At 46.8% G+C, this 22,372-nt stretch overlaps 1 protein-coding gene across 3 annotated transcripts in view; it reads left to right on the top strand.

Annotated features, from left to right (window-relative positions):
* The window catches only part of RASSF7 (Ras association domain family member 7), a 43,618-nt gene that overhangs the window by 5,072 nt on the left and 16,174 nt on the right, over positions 1-22,372 (top strand). For all 3 annotated transcript variants that reach the window (XM_029582204.1, XM_029582203.1, XM_029582202.1), the window contains exons 2-3: positions 5,645-6,528; positions 16,432-16,597. In XM_029582204.1, the coding sequence (XP_029438064.1) occupies positions 5,645-6,528; positions 16,432-16,597 (1,050 nt within the window). The remainder of the gene's footprint in view (positions 1-5,644; positions 6,529-16,431; positions 16,598-22,372) is intronic.

The raw sequence follows: 22,372 nt of genomic DNA, 5'->3' as shown, positions 1-22,372 counted from the left end.
TGTAAACTTATGAGCACAACTGTAAGGGGCACCCCAGGCTCCATTGAAGGAACTGGCGGGGGTCGTATAACACCACCAATGAATTATTCTTATACTTATGGGAGGGGGGTTCCTGGCACTGTCTGGGAAGTGGCACAAATTCTATTTTTATACTTTTGGGGGTTGCCTTCAGTGGCAGCCAGGGATAAGCTCAACCTTTTGCCATGGCAATTTTTTTTTTGCAGCAGCCCTTTAAGGTGATGGCAGTAACTTGAGGTTGGGACCGCCATCACAGCTAAAAGAACTGCAAGCCACATTTTTGTCCCATGGTGTATGGCTGCCAGACAAATCAACATGGTCATAGAGCCATGAACATTTTTTTAGGAGAGAGATCCCACTATCATAGCGACAATCCCTCTCAGAAAAAAAAAAAAAAGTGGCTTGGTGCCTCTAGGTGTAAGTTTGTACCTGTGAAGTAACTTACCCAAGCTCACAAAGAGCAGCAGTGGGATTTGAACCCTGGCTTCCCTGATTTGTAGCCACTAGCTTAATCCTCCACGGTCTGTGCTGTAGTATATGAGGGAAGTTTGCACTGCTGCTGTCAGTGCTGTCCCTGTTCTCTGGTGTGGCTGTGTGAGAGAGAGAGATGCTTGCACTGCTGCTGTCAATGCTGTGGCTGTGTGTGCATGGAGCTTGCATTGTTGCTGTGTGCATGAAGCTTGCACTGCTGCTGTCAGTGCTGTGGCTGTGTGTGAGAGAGATGCTTGCATTGTTGCTGGGTGCATGAAGCTTGCACTGCTGCTGTCAGTGCTGTGGCTGTGTGTGAGAGAGATGCTTGCACTGTTGCTGGGTGCATGAAGCTTGCACTGCTGCTGTCAGTGCTGTGGCTGTGTGTGCATGAAGCTTGCATTGTTGCTGGGTGCATGAAGCTTGCACTGCTGCTGTCTGTCCTATGCCTGTTCACTGGAGGTGAGGCTGTGTGTGTGCATGAGAAGCTTGAACTGCCTCTGTCCATCTTTTGAACATGGATGAAGATTTGAAGAAAAACCAGTTTGTTGGTACTTTATTTCTGTTCCATATGTTTAAGTATGGGGCACTCAGCAGAGAGAAAGTAACAATTGAGGGAAGAGAAGGGCAAATAAAGGACAAGCTGGAGCAATTCATATGAACAAAGAGGGAGAGATGTGGCAGTTTTCACAGGAAACACCCAAACCCATCGGAATCAGGATGCCCCCAGGAAAGAGGATTAAAGAGTGAGCAAGTAGAGGAGGATTTTCCTCCTTGAGATAGCAGATGAATGTGGGGATGATCAGGGGCATCTTGTAGTTCAATGCTCCTCCACTGCTGCCTGTGTATTTTGGCCTGCAGAGCAGCAAGCGAGGGGATCTGCTGTGTGATGGTGCTGGGGAGAGCCAGGTGAGGAATGTGACGGGATCTTGCCTGCTGTCTTTAGCCGATTAGTCACTTGGAGCTTAGATTGCCTGGGAGATGTGTCAAGGATTTAAAACCTTTTTAGGTAGCACCAGCCGCTACCTAACACGGCACTTCCCAAACCTGTCCTGGTGACTCCACAGCCAGTCTGCGTTTCAGGATATCCACAATGAATTGAGCATGTAGTGAGCGTTCCCGACGACTCGATTGGCAGGGTTTGGGAAGTCCTGGGACACCGCTTGGGCCTCAGGTTCTCAGGAATGGTACTGTATGTAGCACCGGTGTGAGCGCCCTGGGTCTCTGATCCCCACGCACCAACGGTGTGGCTGAGATTTTGTTTTGTGTTGTGGAGGAGCAGGACGGCCGAGATTGCCCAGTGTTCAGAGGAAGCAGCTCCTACCATGGGGGGATGTTTTATTAGTGTCGCACTTCCTGTCAGCCAATCAAAGTACAACTTCATTCAGAGCCGTACTATGACTTGGAATGGAAACCTTACTCTGGAAGGGAGGTGCTGCTGCCATGCAAATGCTCCCTTTCTCAAGATTTAGGAACTCTGCAGAGCAATTGCAAAGAGGCTTTTATGCTCTGATTTAGCTACCAAACAGGCTGATACAATACAGTGCGCTCCGGAGTGCACCGTTAGCCGGCATTTGGACTCGTGTTTTCGATGCGCTAGCGTTACCCCTTATTCAGTAAGGGGTCCAAAACTAGCGCCCGCAACATGCAAATGCATGTTGATGGCCCTATTACATATTCCCGCGTGATTCAGTAAGTAAAATGTGCAGCCAAGCCGCACATTTTACTTTCAGAAATTAGTGCCTACCCAAAGGTAGGCGCTAATTTCTTCGAGCACCGGGAAAGTGCACAGAAAAGCAGTAAAAACTGCTTTTCTGTGCATCCTCCGACTTAATATCATGGCGATATTAAAGTAAAAAAAAGTGTGTAAAAAAAATTTTGAAGTTGGCCGGCGGCTGACAGGTTGAAAAACCGGACGCTCAATTTTGCCGGTTTCCGAGCCCGTGGCTGTCAGCGGGTTTGAGTACTGACGCCCGGCAAAATTGAGCGTCTGCTGTCAAACCCGCTGACAGCCGCCACTCCTGTCCAAAGAGAGGCGCTAGTGTCCCTACTGCCTCTTTTTTACCACCGGGCATAATTTAAATTTTATTTACTGTATCGTGTGCACAGGAGAGTAGGCGCTCGCCCACTCTCCCGCGATTTTTACTGTATCGGCCCGTAAAGGAGTAGACAAACTATTCCACTTTTCTTCCGTTCTGTGTCTATGGGGAAAAATGCTTTAGTAAATCAGGCCCTAAATGTTTTGGAACCAGAATCATGAGTTCCTAAAACGCAACATAGTTTTTCTTATCTCTTGCTAGCATGGCTCTTCCTCCTCTTAATGGTCATGTGCTCAGAACTGATTCTTCCACTGGGCAAACTAGGCAGAGCCTAAATGTCAAATATTTTTGGGTTGGATGCCCGCACCACAAGCATGAAGGGAATGAATAGATGTTGGTAGTCATCTGGGTGGAGGGATGTGGTGCCGGGCAGATGGGGAGTAAAGAGATTGGATGCAGGACACTGCAAAAGGAGGCCAAGAGATTGGGGTGATAGTGTAATGAGAGAGAAGAGCTCTAGGCAGTGGAGGGCTTGGCGGAGAATGAGAGAGCGCTGTGCTGGAGGTGTGCAAGACTGTAGGATCACCTTGGGCACCTGGTATCTTTGCACTGGCCCTGCATGTGCTACCTCGGGTCAAACCTCTACAACTGTGCAGTTCCCATGCCATAGGAAGGAATGTGGAGGACCTATGGTTCTAAAAATGAGTTGGGTTTTTTTTTGGTTTAATATAAGCTATTAGAAATATTTAATGTCTTGGTTAAGCTATTGAAAATCTGAGTATGATGGTCTTATAACTTTTTTAGAATTTTTTTTTTTTTTAATTAAGAACAATCCATAAGCAAGAAGAAACATAGAAATTTTATGATACAGTAGAGCAGATAGGAGTGAGATTTTGATTTAATTATCTGACTGTGGGTGAGGTATCTGAAGTATAGGAAGTAGGAAGGAATGTGCCACATCAAGTTCAAACTACAGATGTTTGATTTTATTTCATCTTGTAACACTTTCATACAAAAAGCAGTTAGAATGGAGGGAGCCATTTTGTATCTCTGACACCTTCAGATAAGCTGGGGGAGTAGCATTTTTACATCTTGCTCTGCATCTCACTGTTTTCACACATGAGCAAGTGAGGTGAAACTGTTCCTTTTTTTTTTTAAGGGATTTTATATGGGGACATCCCCAGTAAATAGCACAACTCTAACTGGACTGTTCAAATTGTGAAAAGTGGAAAAGAAATATCCACACACACGATTTCCGCACAGTCATACAGACCACTATGCTCACAAAACTAGATTATTGCAACTCCCTGCTGCTAGGACTCCCTGCCACCACCATCAAACCCCTTCAGATCCTACAAAATTCCATGGCGAGAATCATAACCGGTATGCGTAAAAGGGACCACATCACCCCCATACTAAAAGACCTACATTGGCTGCCCATTTCCTCCCGCTCACAATATAAAACCCTCACCATCCTTCACAACTCCCTACATAAATACAATCACACCTGGCTCGATGAAATGCCACGTTTCCTCCGCACTTCTGACCGCCCTACAAGAACATCCCAGATAGGCACTCTCTACACCCCGTCCCTCAAATCAGCACATTCAACTTATACCAGAGGAAGAGCTTTCTCCGTCGCCGGCCCCACCCTCTGGAACTCCCTCCCCACCTTCCTACGCCAAGAGACATCCCTCCACATTTTCAAGAAAGGAGTCAAGACGTGGCTTTTCTGACAGGCCTACCCCGAATCTAACCAAACTTAATTTCTCCCCTAGATCCACCTGCTCGACCTTTCCTTCTCCCCACCCCCTCTCCCTCCTCTTAGCCATCCCGTGATCCTTGGGCCTCCAGGCCGCTACCACCTCCCCGAGCACCACCCTCTCTCGCCTTTGCACCTCCAGATTCCCTTTAAATAAACTATATCCTAGTGATACTGTCGCCTAATTAATATAGCTGGTATGTACCTGTACATACTTCAAACTGTACATAGTCTCCCTCTTCTATTTTTTATTTCATTTTGTTTCTGTTTGTCGTATACTTCATCTAGATATGCCTTTTCCACCCGCTCCCCATCCCTTCTTTCCCATACCCCTCCCCCCACCGCTCCCTCCCCCCTTCCTCCCCCCCGCCAATCCTTGCCCCTTTTGGTTCTTTTTGTATTCTGATTTTTGGTTCTGTTGTTAATGTTATATTGTTATATTGTTACATTGTTTCATTGTATTTCCCGCCTGAGTTCTTTGTAAACCGGCATGATGTGCTTCACGAATGTCGGTAAATAAAAGTTAATAAATAAATAAATAAATATATTATATCATGCTTTTCCAAAAGAAGAGTTCAAATCTTAGAGTAGAATTGGGGATTACACATATAGTGTATACATAGTCATGGGACAGTACAGTGCTATATTTTGGTGCACTACTTAAGTATGGTCTGGAACCTCAGTGTTAATGCATTAGTATGAGAATCTGTAAATGGACTTTTGTTGGGTTTTCAAGATTTCTGGTAGGGGCTGAATGCTGCTTCAAAAGAGCCCATGTTTTCTCCAGCTTCCTGGAGGATGGCAAGTGAGGTGCTTGTGCTCCAGAGGGTTGGGGCAGATCTTGCAAAGGTTCCTTCCAGAAGGACTTGAAGTCCATGCTCTTATGATCAGGGTGAGGGGTTGTGTACCTAAAGCGTCTGGGGAAAATAAAATTGGATGAAAGAAAAGGATGGTGCTTTCTTTTTCTACCTAGAAGACAGGAGACTTTAGGAAGGGATATAATTATGGTACATGGGCATCTGTGCTTCACAGAATGAGTGACTTGCACCTGGATTGAGTGTGTATAAGTATCCTGAGGTATGACTGTCTGAATGCTGATTAGAGTGGGGTCACCCTGGGTATCAGTTTGTGGGGGGAGAGGTATGTGAGTGGTTATACCTGGGGTTGTGGATCTGTGTGTGTGTGTGTGTGTCTCTCATGTTGGTGAGAAGTGTTAGAGTTAGTAGGGCCATGTGGCTAGTTGAGTTTAGGTGACCAGTTTTGATCAGGTTCTATGAATGTAGATGCATAATAGTAAACATTTGCTTTTGCTAATTTTTATTTACAAAACTTTTTTGGCCTCTTCATGTTCTTGTAGGTCAGACAGGACGTTATGTTCTCATCCAGACTCTGCGGGACAAAGAGCGGCAGTTGCTTCCTCATGAGCGTCCCCTGGAATTCTTGGCCAAGTGTGGACAGTATGCTAATGATGTGCAATTTCTACTGCGTAGAACAGGCCCTAGTCTGACAGAGAGGCCATCCTCAGACAGTGCCACAGAGCTTCCTGAAAGGACATTTGTCCGGGCTAGCCTGCCTATCAAACCTGGTCAAGGAAGAACAGAACTGCCCAAGAAAGCACTGACCTTCAACTTGGGTCCTAGGGACTCCAGTGTGTTCCTTGCGAAGCCTAGACTGAAGCAGCATCAAAAAAATGGCCCAGAGTCTTTGGATGTTGCTGTTAGCAACCCACACACCAAAGAGGACGTTTTGAAGATGGTGCTGAGGCAGCAGGATAAGCTGCACATGCTAGGGCAGCAGAATGACTGTCTAGGGGTAGAACTTCAGCACTGGGGACAGGATGGAAACTCAAGCCTGGAGGATGAGATCCTATACCTGGAGCGCCAGTTGCAGCAGAATGAGTTTGAGCTTGGTGAGGAGGAGTTCTGGCAGAATGAACTCTGTATAGAGAAGGATTCAGAGCAAGAGCGCCAAGATAAGGTTCTGCAGCTGCACAGCACAATGCAGGAGTATACCCACAAAATCCAGGAATTGACTGCCAAAATAAAGGTGCTGGAGGCGGAAATCCAACGAGAGAGCTCCAAGAGGCCGAAGGACTTCTCCAGCCCAAGTCCTGCTGAGCTGGAGGACATGCTTAGCAAGATGAGGAGGGAGCTGGAAGTCAAATCCAGTCATAGCTTGCAGCTGGAAAGCAATCTTGGGAATGTGGAACGGGCTTTCCAGGAGGCAGAGAGAAGTCTTCAGGTAAAAGTAGTGTATGGTACTGATTCAATGCTTGCTCAGAATGAAGAGCGCTGCTGGGCCATTGGGTCAATGTCCTCTCAGTCATTTTAATTATTTAAAATTATTTATATACAGTTTTTTATGTAAATGTAACAAACTGTTTACAATTAAAAAAAAAACATACTTTATTTTTATGAATTTTAACTAACAAAATCTACACACGATACATATCATTGACAACAAATACAGGATGGGTAGGGAAAAACACAGGCGGTAGGTCAGGGGAAAGGGAGTTTAAACCATGTGGTTAGATTCGAAAGCATGTTTGAAAAGGAAGGTTTTTAAGTTTGTTTTTTTTTTCTTAAATTCCTTCAAATAGTCAATTTGTCTCAACTTGGAAGAGAATTCCAGAGTTGGGGGCCTGTGACTGAAAATGCATGTCTTCTGGTAATGTCAAGGCAGGCAGCCTTTATGGTGGGTACTTGTAAAAGATGTTAGGTTTGTATATATGAAGTTGAGAACTGAGCCAGGTTGATGGATCATGGATAGTATTTTGTATTTTATTCTGAATTTGAAAGGCAGCCAGTGCAGAGAGTGAAGAAGGGAGAAATGTGGTCTCAACTGGCAAATCATGTAAACATGCAAGCTGCATCATTCTGAACTAGTTGTAGGGGGGCAGATTGCATTGTGTAGACCAAGAAACAGAGTTGCAGTAGTCAAGGCTACTAAAAATTAGGGATTATAGAATGGTTCTAAAGTCCTGCAGGTGTAATAAAGTATGTAAACGTTTTAACATAATAATTTTAAAGAATGAATGTTTTACAGTCTGGGATATATGTTGGGAAATAGAGAGACTAAAGTCAATATGATGCCAAGATTACGTGCTTTGGAGATAATAGGCAATGAAGTACCATCAAGGTCTAGATGAGGGCTACAGGCAGAATGTAGAATCGATGAGAGATAAATAATTTCGGGGTTTTTTTGTGTTAAGTTTCAGATGGTTATGAGAGAGCCAGATTTTAATGGTATTGATGTCAAACAAATGACTGAAAGAGAATTAGAATAAAAAATAAAGAACATAAGAAATTGCCATACTGGATCAGACCAAGGGTCCATCTAGCCCAGCATCCTGTTTCCAACAGTGGCCAATCCAGGCTACAAGTACCTGGCAAGTACCCAAAAACTAAGTCTATCCCACACCACTGATGCTAGTAATATCAGTGGCTATTTTGTAAGTCAACTTGATTAATAGCAAGTAATAGACTTCTCCAAGAACTTAACCAAACCTTTTTTTAAACCCAGCTACACTAACTATACTAACCACATCCCCTGGCAACAAATTCCAGAGTTTAATTGTGCGTTGAGTGAGAGAATTTTCTCCGATATGTTCTACATGTTAACTTCATGGAGTGCCCCCTAGTCCTTCTATTGTCCGAAAATGTAAATAACCAATTCACATTTACCCGTTCTAGACCTCTCATGATTTTAAACACCTCTATCATATCCCCCCTCAGATGTCTCTTCTCCAAGCTGAACAGCTCTAACCTCTTTAGTCTTTCCTCATAGGAGAGCAGTTACATCCCCTTTATCGTTTTGGTCGACCTTCTCCATCGCAACTATATCTTTCTTGAAGATGGATGCTGGGCTTGATGGACCCTTGGTCTGAATTCTTATGTTCTTTGTCTTCTAACTCTTGGATCAATACTCTTTCAGTCGTTTGTTTGTACATCAATGCCATTTAAAATCTGGTGCTTTCATAACAGTCTGAAATGTAACACAACAAAAACCAAAATTATTCATCTCATCAATTCTGCCTGTAGCCCTCATATAAAGAACTGAATATTGTCAGCGTAGATTTTGAATTGCACATTTAGACTGTCCAGTAAGTAACATAGGTAGTAGATAGGGCTGATCCTTGAGGTGTAAACAATAAGATAAGGAGTAAGGGGCGGAAGAGTGCGAACCAATGTTTATCTGAAATTGACAATTAGTGATCCCCAAAACCCCCTTCCTGCAGCCTCCATTGTTTCTAAAGCCTCTCTCAAGCACTGACCAGGCCTGACTTGCTTTTTAAGATCTCATAGGATCCCAGCCTGATGTAAGGCAGCAGCAGTCCAGGGAAACATGAGCGGTGCTTTAGCAATATCTGTGCTCAGGGACAGTTTAATTGTTTACTTAGCTATGTAACCAAGGCCCGTGAGAGGAGACACCTCTCAGGAGGAGGATTCTGTTTCAGGCCAATGAAGACCTAGTTCAAGCTAGTAACCTGCCCTAGGAAAGACTGCTGGTTGTGAAAGATGTGACTGAGAGCATTACGAACAGATCACCATTAGGGCAGTGGGTCCTGCTTAGAGGAAGGTGCTTTAATTTCTTTAAACTATCCTTCAACCAGAGTCGCAGAGGTCACCAGCCGGTGCCAGTGCTACCGGGTTGATCAGCCCTAGCAGGGCTAGGCCTCTGTCAGATTAGAGGGTCCTCCCACGTGGAGACCCTCCGAGGTGGTCACCATATTGTCCGCGTGGTCACTATCGCCATCTTGCACTGTCCGCCATCTCGACCCGTGCACACAGAGGCGAGCCATGCACACAAATCCCTTGTGCGCACATCATCGCGTGCCCAAGTGCTGTGCACACAGCGACCCGCATGGCCACACGCTTACTGTGCCGGGCGCATAAGTTCGGCCTGTGCACACAACTGCGCGCACTAAAACCGTGCACAACCTCGACGCACTGGAGCGCATAACTAAGCCATCCGGGCCCTGTATTTTACACATACAAGCCATGGCACCACCGGAGAAGAAGCTCAGGGCCGCTGCGTAGCATGAAGAGTCCAAGGGCCTGTGTATACAGTGCGAGGAGGTCCTGGGGGTATTCATCCCATGGCCCTCCCCAGCCAGTGCTGGGATCTGGACCTCATGTCTCCCAATGGGGCTCCCCAGGGATACAGCGCCTCTTAATATGGAGCCCAGCATCTATCTCCTGGGTGGAATTCTTCAAATGCCTGCATACATTCGTCCACATGCAGCAGGGCCTCCGATAACACAGCCACACTTCTGCCAGAAGACCTTAACATCCCAGGACCCTCTAGGCTCAGAGAAGTGCCTCCTCCACCCAGAAGCCCCACCTTCGGGGATACGGACAACTCTGACGAGGATTCAGAACCTCTGGAGGAAGGGGAACTCCCTCCAGGGACCGAATCATGAGGCGTTTCTTCACCAAGGACGAGCTTCCAGACCTGGTCACACACAGCTTGAAAGAGCTCGCTATCCCGGCACAAGCACCTCCGGGGGGGGGGGGGGTACCTAAGACGAACCCCCTCTTAGAGGGACTCTGTCAGACCTCCCGTCATTTCCCATTGTTACAAGCCGTCCAGCAGCTAATTGACCTGGAATGAGAAGCACCGGAGACCACGTTCAAAGGGGGTGTGCCCTGGCAGCCATGTAGCCTCTTTGGCAGCAGCCATGATCCTGCTGCCAAGATCTCCTGGCATGTCCTGAAAGTTGATGCCATGGTCTGCGTGGCCTCGAAGCGCACTACTATCCCAGTCGAGGGAGGAGCAGCACTCAAGATTTGCCCAAGACAGACTCCTGGAATCCATCCTCAAACAGTCCTTTGACATCTCCGCTATGTCTCTACAAATCGCGGCCCTGCTGTGCCATGGTGACACGCGCTTGATTATCACAGACCACGAACAACACTCTCGGGGAAGCCCTGGAACCAGCAGTATCATTCCTCATGGATGCCGCCTCTGATCTGTGTGCACTGCAGCTAGAAGCGTGTCAATCCGCCGTGACAGCCAGAAGACAACTCTGGCTCCGAAGCTGGTTGGCCAACGCATCGTCCAAAACAAGACTCACGAGGATTGCCCTTCAAGGGAACCCTCCTGTTCGGAAGCGAACTGGAGAAGCTAGCCAACAAATGGGGCGAATCCCCACATACCGCGGCTACCAGAGGACAAGAATAAGAGAAACCAGCGACCCTTCCCCTGAACTTCTAGAGGCAGAGGGTTCACAGCGCTTCAATCCATACAGAAGCACATATCAAGCGGCTCGCCCCGCAGGCAGGAGCCAGTCCTTTTGGAACAAGCACAACAAAAAGGGAACCGGCTCGGGTCCAGGTCCCAGCCACGCCCCACAATGAAAATCAGCTGACCCGTCCAAGGGAAAGCCATAGGGGGCAGACTTGCCCTATTCTATCAAAGATGGGTTGAGAGAACTTCAGACAAGTGGGTCCTAGCCATCATTCGAGAGGGATATTATCTGGATATTATCTGGATTTCCACCACATCCCTCCGAACAAGTTTGTGAAATCCCCCTGCCATGACCCCTCCAAGAGGATGGCAGTGGAAACTACGCTGACCAGATTACTCGCCTTAGAGGCTATAACACAGGTGCCCTCGCAACAAATAGATGGAATAGTGTCCAGTATTTATTTATCGTCCCCAAGAAAGAAGGGGCGTTCTGGCCCATCCTGGACCTCAAGTCAGTCAACCGCCACCTGAAGATTCCTCGCTTCCGCTCTGTCATAAGGGCAATACAACCGGAAGAATTCCTTACATCCCTGGATCTGTCGAAGCCTACCTGCACATTCCGGTCCATCAAGAGCATCAGCGTTTTCTACGCTTCGCAATCCTGGACCATCACTACCAGTTCCGGGCACTACCATTCGGGTTAGCCACAGCACCCCGAACGTTCACCAAAATCGTGGTGGTGGCAACACTGAGGAAGGAAGGAATCCTCGGACACCCATATCTGAATGATTGGCTGATCAGGGCGAAATCCCCAGAGGAAAATCACCAGGCGACCAACAGAGTCAAAACTCTACTGGAGAGCCTCTGGTGGGTGGTCAACACAAACAAGAGCTGTCTGCAGCCCTCCCAATCTCTAGAATACCTGGGAGTTCGGTTCGACACCAAACAAAACAAGGTCATCCTGACACTGACAAGGAGATCAAAACTGATGACCCTATTGAGCGAGCTTCGTCCCACAGCATGAGACTACCTCAAAGTCCTTGGCCTCATGGCATCCACACTGGAAATAGTGCCATGGGCAAGAGCTCACATGAGACCCCTACAGTGCTCCCTACTGTCATTATGGAACTCGCTGTCCCAGAACTATACCATTCGTCTCCAGCTCCCGGACAAAGTTCGGACCCAACTACGATGGTGGCTACAGGAAGGCCATCTGAGCCAGGGAGTGAGGCTATCCTCACAGACATGGATCCTGCTCACCACGGACGCCAGCCTATGAGGATGGGGAGCACACTGCCAGGAGCTGACCACCCAGGGGCAATGGAACAAAGAAGAGTCTGGATGGAACATCAACCGCCTAGAAGCACGGGCAGTCAGACTAGCCTGCCTACGGTTCGGTCACTGACTCCGGGACAAATCAGTCTGAGTCATGTCTGACAACGCCACAACAGTGGCCTACATCAACTGTCGGGGAGGAACCAGAAGCCAACAGGTGTCTCTGGAAATAGACCCCCTAATGACATGGGTGGAAGCGAACCTTCGAGAGATCTCAGCCACCCACATGGTGGGGAAAGACAACATCGCTGCGGATTACCTCAGCAGAGAAAGTCTAGGCACTGGAGAATGGAGACTGTCGACCACAGCCTTCCAGTTGATAGTAAACCATTGGGGAACACCAACCATGGATCCTCCTTGCAAACCGGTCCAATGCCCAAGTGCCCAGCTTCTTCAGCCACAGACAGGAACCTCAGTCCCAGGGAATCGATGCCCAGGTACAGACCTGGCCACAAGAAACTCTACTATATGCCTTCCCGCCGTGGCCCCTATTGGGCGGAATCATCCACACGATAGAACACCACAAGGAACCAGTACTTCTAGTGGCCCCAGACTGGCCAAGAAAGCTATGGTACGCAGACATGCGAAGGCTACTGACAGAGAACCCTTTCCCGCTACCGCCACACAAGGATCTGCTCCAACAAGGGCCGATCCTCCACAAGGACCCAACTCTATTCTCTCTTACGATCTGGCCATTGAGAGGACTCGCCTGAGGAAAAGCGGATACTCGGGGGCAGTAATTGACACCCTGCTCCGAGCACGCAAGTTCTCCACATCCCTAACATACATAAGGATTTGGATAGTATTCGAAGCCTGGTGTGAGGACCGTGGCATCACCCCACGGTTAGTCAGAATTCCTGCAGAACGGCCTACAGAAGAGATTGTCTCTCAACTCCATCAAGGTACAGATGGCCGCATTGTCATGCTACGGAACCAAGAGTGAGGGCAGTAACCTAGCCTCTTACTCGGACGTCTCCCGCTTCCTGAAAGGAGTCAAGCCGGTGCCTCTATGGACCCTCAACCTACTCCTAGACTTCTTAGCAGGAGCCTCCTTCAGACCTCTCCGCGGCCTGTTCCTCTGACTATTAACGTTGAAAACGGCCTTCCTGGTGGCAGTCTTTGGCACGTCGTATCTCCAAGCTACTAGCACTGTCCTGCTGGGAGCCATTCCTCAGACTCACTCTGGGAGCCATTCAGTTACGCACGGTCCTGTCCTTTCTCCCCAAAGTGGTTTCTTACTTCCATCTCGCTACCATCGCCAGATGAGCATAAGGATCCGGAAGAATCTCGCCATCTGCGCCACCTCAACGTTGGCAGATTCCTAGTCCAATATCTGGAAAGGTCGTAATCCGTACGAAAGACAGACCATCTATTCGTCCTTCACAGCGGGAAGAAGCCAGGATCAAAGAAGTTATCAAGGCGGCCTACGTAGAAGCAGGCAAGCCGCCGCTTTTGCAAGTCAAGACCCATTCCACTAGAGCCCAGGCAGTGTCCTGGGCGGAAACCAAGATGCGGTGACATGTTCCTCCATCCACACCTTCTCCAGGTTCTACCGCCTGGATGTTCAGGCTCGAGAGGACACAGCATTCGCAAGGGCAGTACTAAGTGGGCCACAGACAGCCTCCCACCCGGTTCGGGAGTTGCTTTTATACATCCCATTGGTCCTGAGTCCATCTGCTAATTACTTACCTGATAATTTCGTTTTCCTTAGTGTAGACAGATGACTCAGCATCCCACCCACGGCTGCTGTCATTCATGAAATTCTCGGGCAACATCCCCCGAGAGCGAGGTAAACCAAGCTTCCCACCCATCCTACTGGGTGTCCGACGTTTCTCGGTTGAGGGCACTGGCGGTCTCCAGCTATAACCAACTCAACCAGATCATTTTAATCAAGTTATTCAGTCATGTATATATCCACAATTGCTTTTCGAGGAGAATACTGAAGAGCTGCACTTCCTGCAGGGGTATATGTACTAGGGCTGACGTCAGATTGAAATCTGATCTGTCTCCAACTGCTATCAGGAGTACACTATACCCATTGGTCCTGAGTCCATCTGTCTACACTAAGGAAAACGAAATTATCAGGTAAGTAATTTCTCCATTTTTTTCTCTATTACATCGCCAATATCTGACTCTTCTATTCTGAACACACTACCAAAACCCTTCTCTAGTTTTCTCATCAGTTTATACTTGAGTATTGCAATCTGCTCCTTGTAGATCTCCTCCCGACCCATCTCTCTCCACTACAATCTGTTTTATAGTTTATTTTCCTTCAGTATTGTTACAACCACATAGCCCATCTTCTCAAGTCACTACATTGGCTCTCTATCTGCTTCTACATATATTTCAAGAATCTCCTCGTCATCAAGTGAATTCACTCTGCAGCTCCTTACCTTTCTTCCCCCTCTCCATTCATCAGGTAAAACTGCTCGTCTGTGTGCTCCTCTCCTAACGCTGCACTGGAATAGCCTGAGCAGGAATGTCACAGAGTTGAACGGCAGTCAGGGTGGGAGGGGAGGTCCTCTCTTTTTGACATGGTCAAGCAGCAGCCAGGCACTTACTTCTGCTGTAATGACAGCAATGATAACACCCAGCCAGGCCCCTGATTTTCCTTTTATTTCTGATGGATCTGTTCCTCAGGTGGTGTCTCAGAAGAACTTTTGGATGTTTAGCCCTCCTTTTCCAAATGTTCAAGGTGGCTTACAGCATTTATTTTTAATTCAGATACATTGTCTGTGCTCCAGAGGACTTACAATGTAAGTGATGTTTGAGATAATGACTCGCCCGGGGTCACTAGGGGTAGAGTTTGAACCCTGGTGTCCTTGGTTCTCAGCTCCTTGCTGTAACTACTGGACAGGGATATGCCCTTCTGTGATTCTGAACAATACTGTGCTTGTCTAGTGGTGCTACAGAAATGACTAGTAAAGTGAATCGAGGGCCTGACAAGCTAGATCTTGCTTTCTGCCTTCTCCTAGTGATTTCTTAGAAAGGCTTTTCCAAGTATCGGAAAGTAAACAAACGGCAGAGCATGTGTACACTGAGGACGTAGGATCCTTCCAGGACTCTGTAACCACACACATTACACAAAATGTACAATGAGAACATCCACTCAAAAACGAGAGCTGCACACCTATGGCCCTGCATGGGTGACAGTGATCACCCAAGTTTTTCTCTGTGGAATCCCCTTGTCAGCTAGAACAAGAACACAGAATTCTCCAAAAAAATAAGTTCTGCAAAGTAAAAATTGATGCTGGAATGATTTCTACACTGCTGTCTTATTTAGGTAGAAAAACAGAATGAGGTCCCATGAGTTTGGGCTGGTTCTTGGGTTTTACTCTGATCCTCCTTGAATTCCATATCTGGTTTTGCCTCTACCACCTTACCTGGAAGGTCATGCCCTGCATATACTACCCTTTCAGTGAAGACCTGAGTCTTTCTTCCCTCCCGAACCTCATCATATGGCCTCTTGTCTAGTACTTTTCAGGTATTTGAATGTCTGGCTCCCCTGCTCACTCCTCTTTTCTAGTATATTATATATGTACTTGGGTCTGAAATCTCATTTCCTAGGGCCTCTGGTGCAGACTGGGCTCCATTTTGATAGTTCTCCTGTCAACTGCATCTGATCTGTTCAGAGAGAGGCTCCCAAAATAGTGCACAGTCTGCTCCATAAGCAGTGAAAAGGAGCTTTTGAAGGAAGGGGTCAAGGTTTAGGACTCAAAGGATATATTTATTTGACTTAAAAACTTTTTATATACTGCTTTTCCAGACATTTGACCATCTAAAGCGGTGAACATAGGCAGTCGAGTTGCCAGAAACACAAATAAAGTACACAGTCAGCATTGAATTAAAATGAATAACACCAGGCAAAAAGATGCCCAATATGATTTCTTTATCTGTTTTATCTGTCCAAGCCAGCTAGCAGACTCTGGGGAGTAACATTGGAAACTTTCTTCACAGACGGGGTGGTGGATGTATGGAACAGCCCTCCAGTGGAGATGCAGGAGGCAAAATCAGTAATGGGATCTGAGAGCGTGGGATAGACACTCAGAATCCTACTTCAAAAATGTTGAACTTACTGACTGTGCAGAGGTCCTGTGTTTGTCACCTGAAAGTATCCCAGAACTCTGTTGCCATAGGCAGGCAACAGTGAGCCAACCTCACAGGATGAGGCAGGATACGGTTAAGAAATTTTTGGCTAGCCTGTAATGCTGCATGTTGTGCTGTGCTCCATCATGGAGACTGCAAGCATTGCAGATTAGCATATCTGTATATTAATATATCCTATGCTTTGTGATTTTTATTTATTTTTTTATACAGTTAACTGCTTTGAGCTTTTTTTTTTTAAGGAAAAATGATATAAACATAAGATTGGATTGGACATAGCATGTAGTGAAGTACTGTGGTGATAGTTTGATTTATTTCAAAGGACCTCCATGTACTTTCTGCATAAGCTGCCCTGCCACAAAACAGATGCAGCAGTGCAAGCTTCGCTCGCACTCGTGCACGCTCTCATACCACAGAATAAGTAGAGTGCTCTGTGCCTTTCAGCCCTTCAGCTATAAAGTTCTCTGTCCTTTTTTATAGACCGTCTGACTTGTGCTGTTTTTCTTGTGTATCTAGTTCAGAAATCATGAACTTGAGGAGCTAAATAAGGAGCTTAGGCAGTGCAACCTACAGCAGTTTATTCTGCAGACTGGAGCCACAACAACAGCCCTGCAATCTCGAACTGAGGAGGAAGTGCAGCCGGACACAGAGCAACCCCCGCCTACTAATTGGAAGAGCACAGGTAAGAATACAGCTCGACCCACAACTGTGGAATCCAACCCTTCCTGCTTTCTGGAGCTTCTCTTAGTCCAGTTGCAGGTTTCAACACACTGTGTGTATGGAGGGCAGTGATAAAAGCAGCAAGGCTCGAGTCTGCTGGACTCGGACATCTCTACCATGGTACGGGCCTTGTTTTTGGCAACAGATTACAAGTTCAAATCCTAAGGACCCCCGTTCTCTTGTGGAGAATCCTCCCAGTGAGTCTATATATTGCACGCTTTCCAGTGCTGGAACTCGTTAGCTTGGCTGATCTTGTGATTCACAAGATCTGCACAGCTGGCCTACTCATTCTGCTGGCATTTGAAAGTAAGTGACCTGCCAAGCAGCTCTGTCAAAAAGCATCATGACCCTCCATTCCTCCTCCAGAAGAGGCTGGGTTTAGAGACGGCACAGTTGGCGCAATGCTCAGTAGACTATTATTATTTTATTTTTTTAATGGGTGGAAATTCCTTTTGTGATGGGGGAAGAGTGTCATGGTGGGGGAATACTACCGTCCACCTGGCCAAAATGGTTAGACAGATGCTGAAATGCTAACAAATTGGGCAACACTGTAATAATGGAAAATTTCAATGACCCATGATACTAAAAGTGCAGATTAGTTGTCAATCCTGACCAAGTACTCACAATGGTTTTCAAAGGTGAAAGGAATTTTTATTAATTCAATGAGGCACAAATCTTTACGGCGTCCCCCGACACGGTCCCGTGTTTCGCCTAGGGCTGCATCGGGAGGGCACGCCAGCAGGAATTCGTATGCGAAATACTGACAGCTGGTATGTTTAAATTTGACAGGGAGCGCCTGCTGGCGTGCCCTCCCGATGCAGCCCTAGGCGAAACACGGGACCGTGTCGGGGGACGCCGTAAAGATTTGTGCGATATAAAACTGTGGAGTTGCCTCATTGAATTAATAAAAATTCCTTTCACCTTTGAAAACCATTGTGAGTACTTGGTCAGGATTGACAACTAATCTGCACTTTTAGTATCATGCGATATTGCTTCAAAGTGCAGCTCGCTCTGAATTGTACTTTTGGTCTTAAATTTCAATGACCCCAATATTAACTGGGTAAATGTGACATCAGGCCATGCTAGGAGTAAACTTTCTAGATGAAGCAGTCTTGATCAGGTAACTGACATGAGGGGGGAGCCATTTTAGACCTAATTCTTAGTGGAACATGGAATTGGTGCGAGAGGAAACGGTGGTGGGGTTGCTTGGTAACAGTTGATCATAATGCAGTCAAATTTGCCTTAATGACTGGAGGGAAGACACATCTATAGCTCTAGCATTAAACTTTCAAAAGGAAGACTTTGATAAAATGAAGAAAATAGCAAAAAACTGAAATATGTAACTACAAACGTTTAAGAATTTACATCAGGTGTGGACATCATTAAAAAAAAAAATGCCATCTTGGAAACCCAGACCAGATGCATACAATACATTAAAAGTGGAAGGGAAGAGATCACGTGACGCTGTGAGGGAGAGCAGATGTGATTCTCCTTCTCGGACTCTCACCAGGCCTATCCAGCCCCATCCCTTACATTTAACAATTTTACAATACCAGCAAACCTTGGGATTGCGACGGGGGGCTCTTCCTGTGTTAATTGAGAGTAAAATGTCCACCCGTATGGCACGGAAAGACAAAGAAAAAGAGAGGGAAAAGGGAAGGCCTACTGAGATGGCATCTGATGAAGAGCCGGGGCTGCCTGAATCTCCGGTCCCCACAAATTGGGCAGATATCAAGGCGGCTGTGGTGGAGGCGTTAGAACCAGAATTCAAAAAGCTGTCCCACCAACTTGGAGACCTTACGGCTTCTATTGCAGGTTATGAAACCCGATTCGGAGAGTTAGAGACCAGAGTTTCTGAGACTGAAGATGGCCTGCACACTGCGCAGACAGAGCTAGCCTCTCTCAAAAAAGCGCTGGCATCTCAAACTGATCGGATTGAAGACCTAGAAAATAGATCCAGACGCTCCAATCTTAGATTTGTAGGATTGCCAGAATCGCTTCCTGAGCGGGAATTATCCTCATGGCTGGAAGCCTGGCTCACTAAAGAACTCACTTTAAATTTGCAGCGTGGGCCACTGCGAGTGGAGAGGGCCCACCGGCTGGGAATTAAGAAACCACAGCAGGACAGACCTAGAGTGGTCATAGCCAAAATTCTAAATTATGTCCACAAAGAAGAGATTTTGAGAGCAGCACAGAGTACAGGAGACCTCCGATATGAGGGTCAAAAGATCCTTATTTTTCAAGATTTTTCAGCAGCCCTCTCAGCTCAACGGCGTACCCTGGCACCATTATGTGCCCAGCTCCATAATCTCGGTCACAGAGCCCTGATTGTCTATCCTGCACGGGTTCGAGTTTCTACAGCGACCGGCCCCCGCTGGTTCTCTACTGTCGGGGACCTACAGGACTTTATTAAATCACTTACCGTTTCGGAGGGGGCCTCCAGGAACACAGCAGACAACCACCGAGCCTGATCTCCATGTGGACAAAATGGCCGCCAGCATGCCTTCGAGTCAATTTATGACACAGTAATTGGCAATTAACAAAAAAAAAAAAAAAAAAAATGACGGAAGAAATGGAGCCAATTTAGAATTCTTAATTGCGACCCAGCTCTTTCGCCTGCGACCCTGGGCTTGTTGACGTCCCCCGGAGCACAAGGAGTCTGGGCAGGTAGGAGATATAAAAAGGAAAACAAAAAAAAACAAAAAAAAAAAGTCTAATCAGATGGACGCATAATGACTTGCTTCTGAGGTGTGCCTATTGATTGCCCGAGTCTTGCGAGCAAATTAGCAGTTGGCTTAACGAGGGGCAGATGGTGGGGTTCGTGGAAAATGGACGGCTGCTGATGAACTGCTCACACCTCCGTACACGCTGGAACCTGCTCCGATCCTGCCTGCCAGAATTAGCATCTTTAGCGCCGATGAGGTATACTGCCATCGAGGGACAATTTCTAAGCTGACTATGCGTGATGTGAGGGGAAAGACTGGGTCCCTGGCTCTGGACACAGGGAGGTAGAATACCCACATATGGACGATGAAGCAGCCGGTGCAGCCAAAAAGCAAATTATAGAATGGTTTTTAATTGCTGAACTTCTGGTGTGTGTTGTTGTTCAATTTCATGGTTTCTGTTTATAACATAAGTAGAATTCCTAAGGATATAAATAACTGGAAGAATTAGCAAAGACAGAGATTGTACAAGCTTGGGAGTCCAGATTGGGAGTAGAGTGGGGTTGGTTAAGGAAAGGTTGAGCTATACATACCACTGGGGAAATGGACGGCTTAGAGAGGAAACATGTTTTATCATTATCATATTCTATACTATGGCAGGCAGATAAAGGTCTGACACCAGACTATGTAATCGCTGGAGACAATGGGTTTGCACTGCTCTATACTTATCTCTGTCTTGCTGGGGAAACAAAGCTGAATGTTATCTTTGTTGGGGAATGTTCTGATCGGGGTGGGCTGGTGACGGGGTGAGAGTTGTTAGTGTTACGTCGTGATCTTGGAATTGGGGTTGATTAGGTTAAGGTTCGGGGACTTCGGAATAGACAGGAATAGGGGGGTTGTTGGGGGGATGGTAAGGGGGGGTTTGGAGGGAGGGGGGGAGGGGGAAGGTAGGCACACAGTACACTTGCGCTTAGGCGGGAGGGACAGGAGTTCATGCTCTGATACCTTGGATGTCACACGGGTGGAACTAACACGGTGGTTCAGGGGAGGGTCCTTGCTGGGACGGCCCTCTCTTGTTTTTGATGGATCATACACACATGGGAAACTTCGATTTTGGGTAAAAGATTATGGTTAAAATGGGACATAGGATAACATCCTGGAATGTCTGTGGCATCCATTCCCCGGTTAAAAGGTATAAAATTTTGCAAGCTCTAAAACGTAATTTCACGGACATAGCGTTCCTGCAGGAAACCCACTTGACCGATTTAGAACATTTAAAATTACGTCAGGGCTGGGTGGGGACGGTACACTTTGCATCAGCTAGTTCTCGATCAGCAGGAGTAGCGATTTTGATAAAAAAGAATTTCCCTTTGCGGGTGTTGAAGGAAATTAAAGATCCTGAGGGGCGGTTTCTGATTTTAGAGACCGAACTACAACAGACCCCCATGGTGCTGTGCTGTGTGTACGCTCCTAATTCTCAGCAAGCGGGGTTTTATCGTAGACTCCAGCAGGCACTCCTTCCTTACCTAGATAAATATTTAGTACTGGGGGGAGATTTTAATGCTCTAAAAGATCCGGATTGGGACAGATTGGCGGCTGGTCCGTTGGCTGGACGGCCTAGTAAGGAATTGCAGACCCTAGAGGCCACCTTGCACTTAGCGGACTCATGGCGGACCCTGCATCCTTTTGAGAAGAGTTTCTCCCATTTCTCTCGTGCGCATGCAACTCAATCCCGCATTGATTATTTTTTTGTCAGTACCTCCTTCTTTTCCCAAGTCACTGAGGCAGACATTGGTGATGTCCTCATTTCTGACCATGCGCCCATTTGGCTTGATTTGAAAGCCGATCAAGTTCCGCCAAAAGAAAGGCACTGGAGGTACCCATATTTTCTTGCAGACGATTTGGTTTTTCAGCAGTACATCAGAGGGAAATGGGAGGAATTTGCTACATTGAACGCCCAGCATTTGGGTGACCCAGTTCTCTTTTGGAATACCGCCAAGGTGGTATTGCGAGGCGATATCATTTCTTATATAGTTCACTGGAGGAAATCTACCAATCAGAGATTGCTCCTTCTTAGTGCACAGTTAACGGGTGTAAAAAGAGAGCTTATAGCGCAACCTTCAGGCTCTCGACGCGCTGCCTATCTAGCTCTGCAAACCACGATTAATTCCCTTTTACATCAAAGGGCCACTAAAAGTATTCATTACTATCAATATAAATTATATCAATTTGGGAACAAATCAGGGAGGATGATGGCGAATTTAGTGCGCTCCGTGGGTGGCTCAAGTCATGTTACGGCCTTGCGGGCAAATAAAGGGCAGGTTGTAAATGATACCCATGATATTCTAAAGGCCTTTCAAGAATATTACACTGAGCTCTACAAGACAGGGGGATGGTCTCCTGCAAAATGGGAATCGTTTTCGGCCCGTGTTCAACTGCCCTCCATCACTGTGGCCCAGCAGAGATGGTTAAATGAGCCGATTCGGGAGGAAGAGGTTAGTAAAGTCATTCGGACCGCTAAAAAATTAAAGACGCCTGGACCAGATGGCTACAGTGCGGAATTCTACCAGTGTTTATTAGAACCCATGAAGGGTCTTTTACCCTTGGTGTTTCAGAGTTGGATCAGTTTAGGTTCTTTTCCTCTGTTGGGTAACATGGCCCACGTGACCCTAATCCCCAAACCTGGCAAGGATCCGTTGGAACCCACAGCGTATCGCCCCATTTCACTTCTGAATGTGGATCATAAATTCTTGGCTAAAATTTTGGCTAATCGCCTGGGTACAATCTTACCTTGCCTCATTCAACATGGTCAGGTGGGCTTTGTCCAAAAACGTTACGCCCTAACCAATATTAGGAAGATCATGGCTGCAATGACACTTTGTGAACGAGCAGATATCCCCTTTTTACTGGTCAGCCTAGACGCAGAAAAGGCGTTTGACCGCGTAGCATGGGGCTATTTGTTCCAAGTACTCACAGAAATGGGGTTTCAAGGGTTTTTCTTGGAGGCGATTCAGCTACTCTACTGTGACCCTCACGCTAGATTGATAGTTAATGGTAGCTTGTCTTCTCCTATC

The sequence above is a fragment of the Rhinatrema bivittatum genome, chromosome 17 (genome assembly GCF_901001135.1).
Source record: "Rhinatrema bivittatum chromosome 17, aRhiBiv1.1, whole genome shotgun sequence".
Taxonomy (NCBI): domain Eukaryota; kingdom Metazoa; phylum Chordata; class Amphibia; order Gymnophiona; family Rhinatrematidae; genus Rhinatrema; species Rhinatrema bivittatum.
This window is presented reverse-complemented; position numbering and strand designations above follow the sequence as displayed.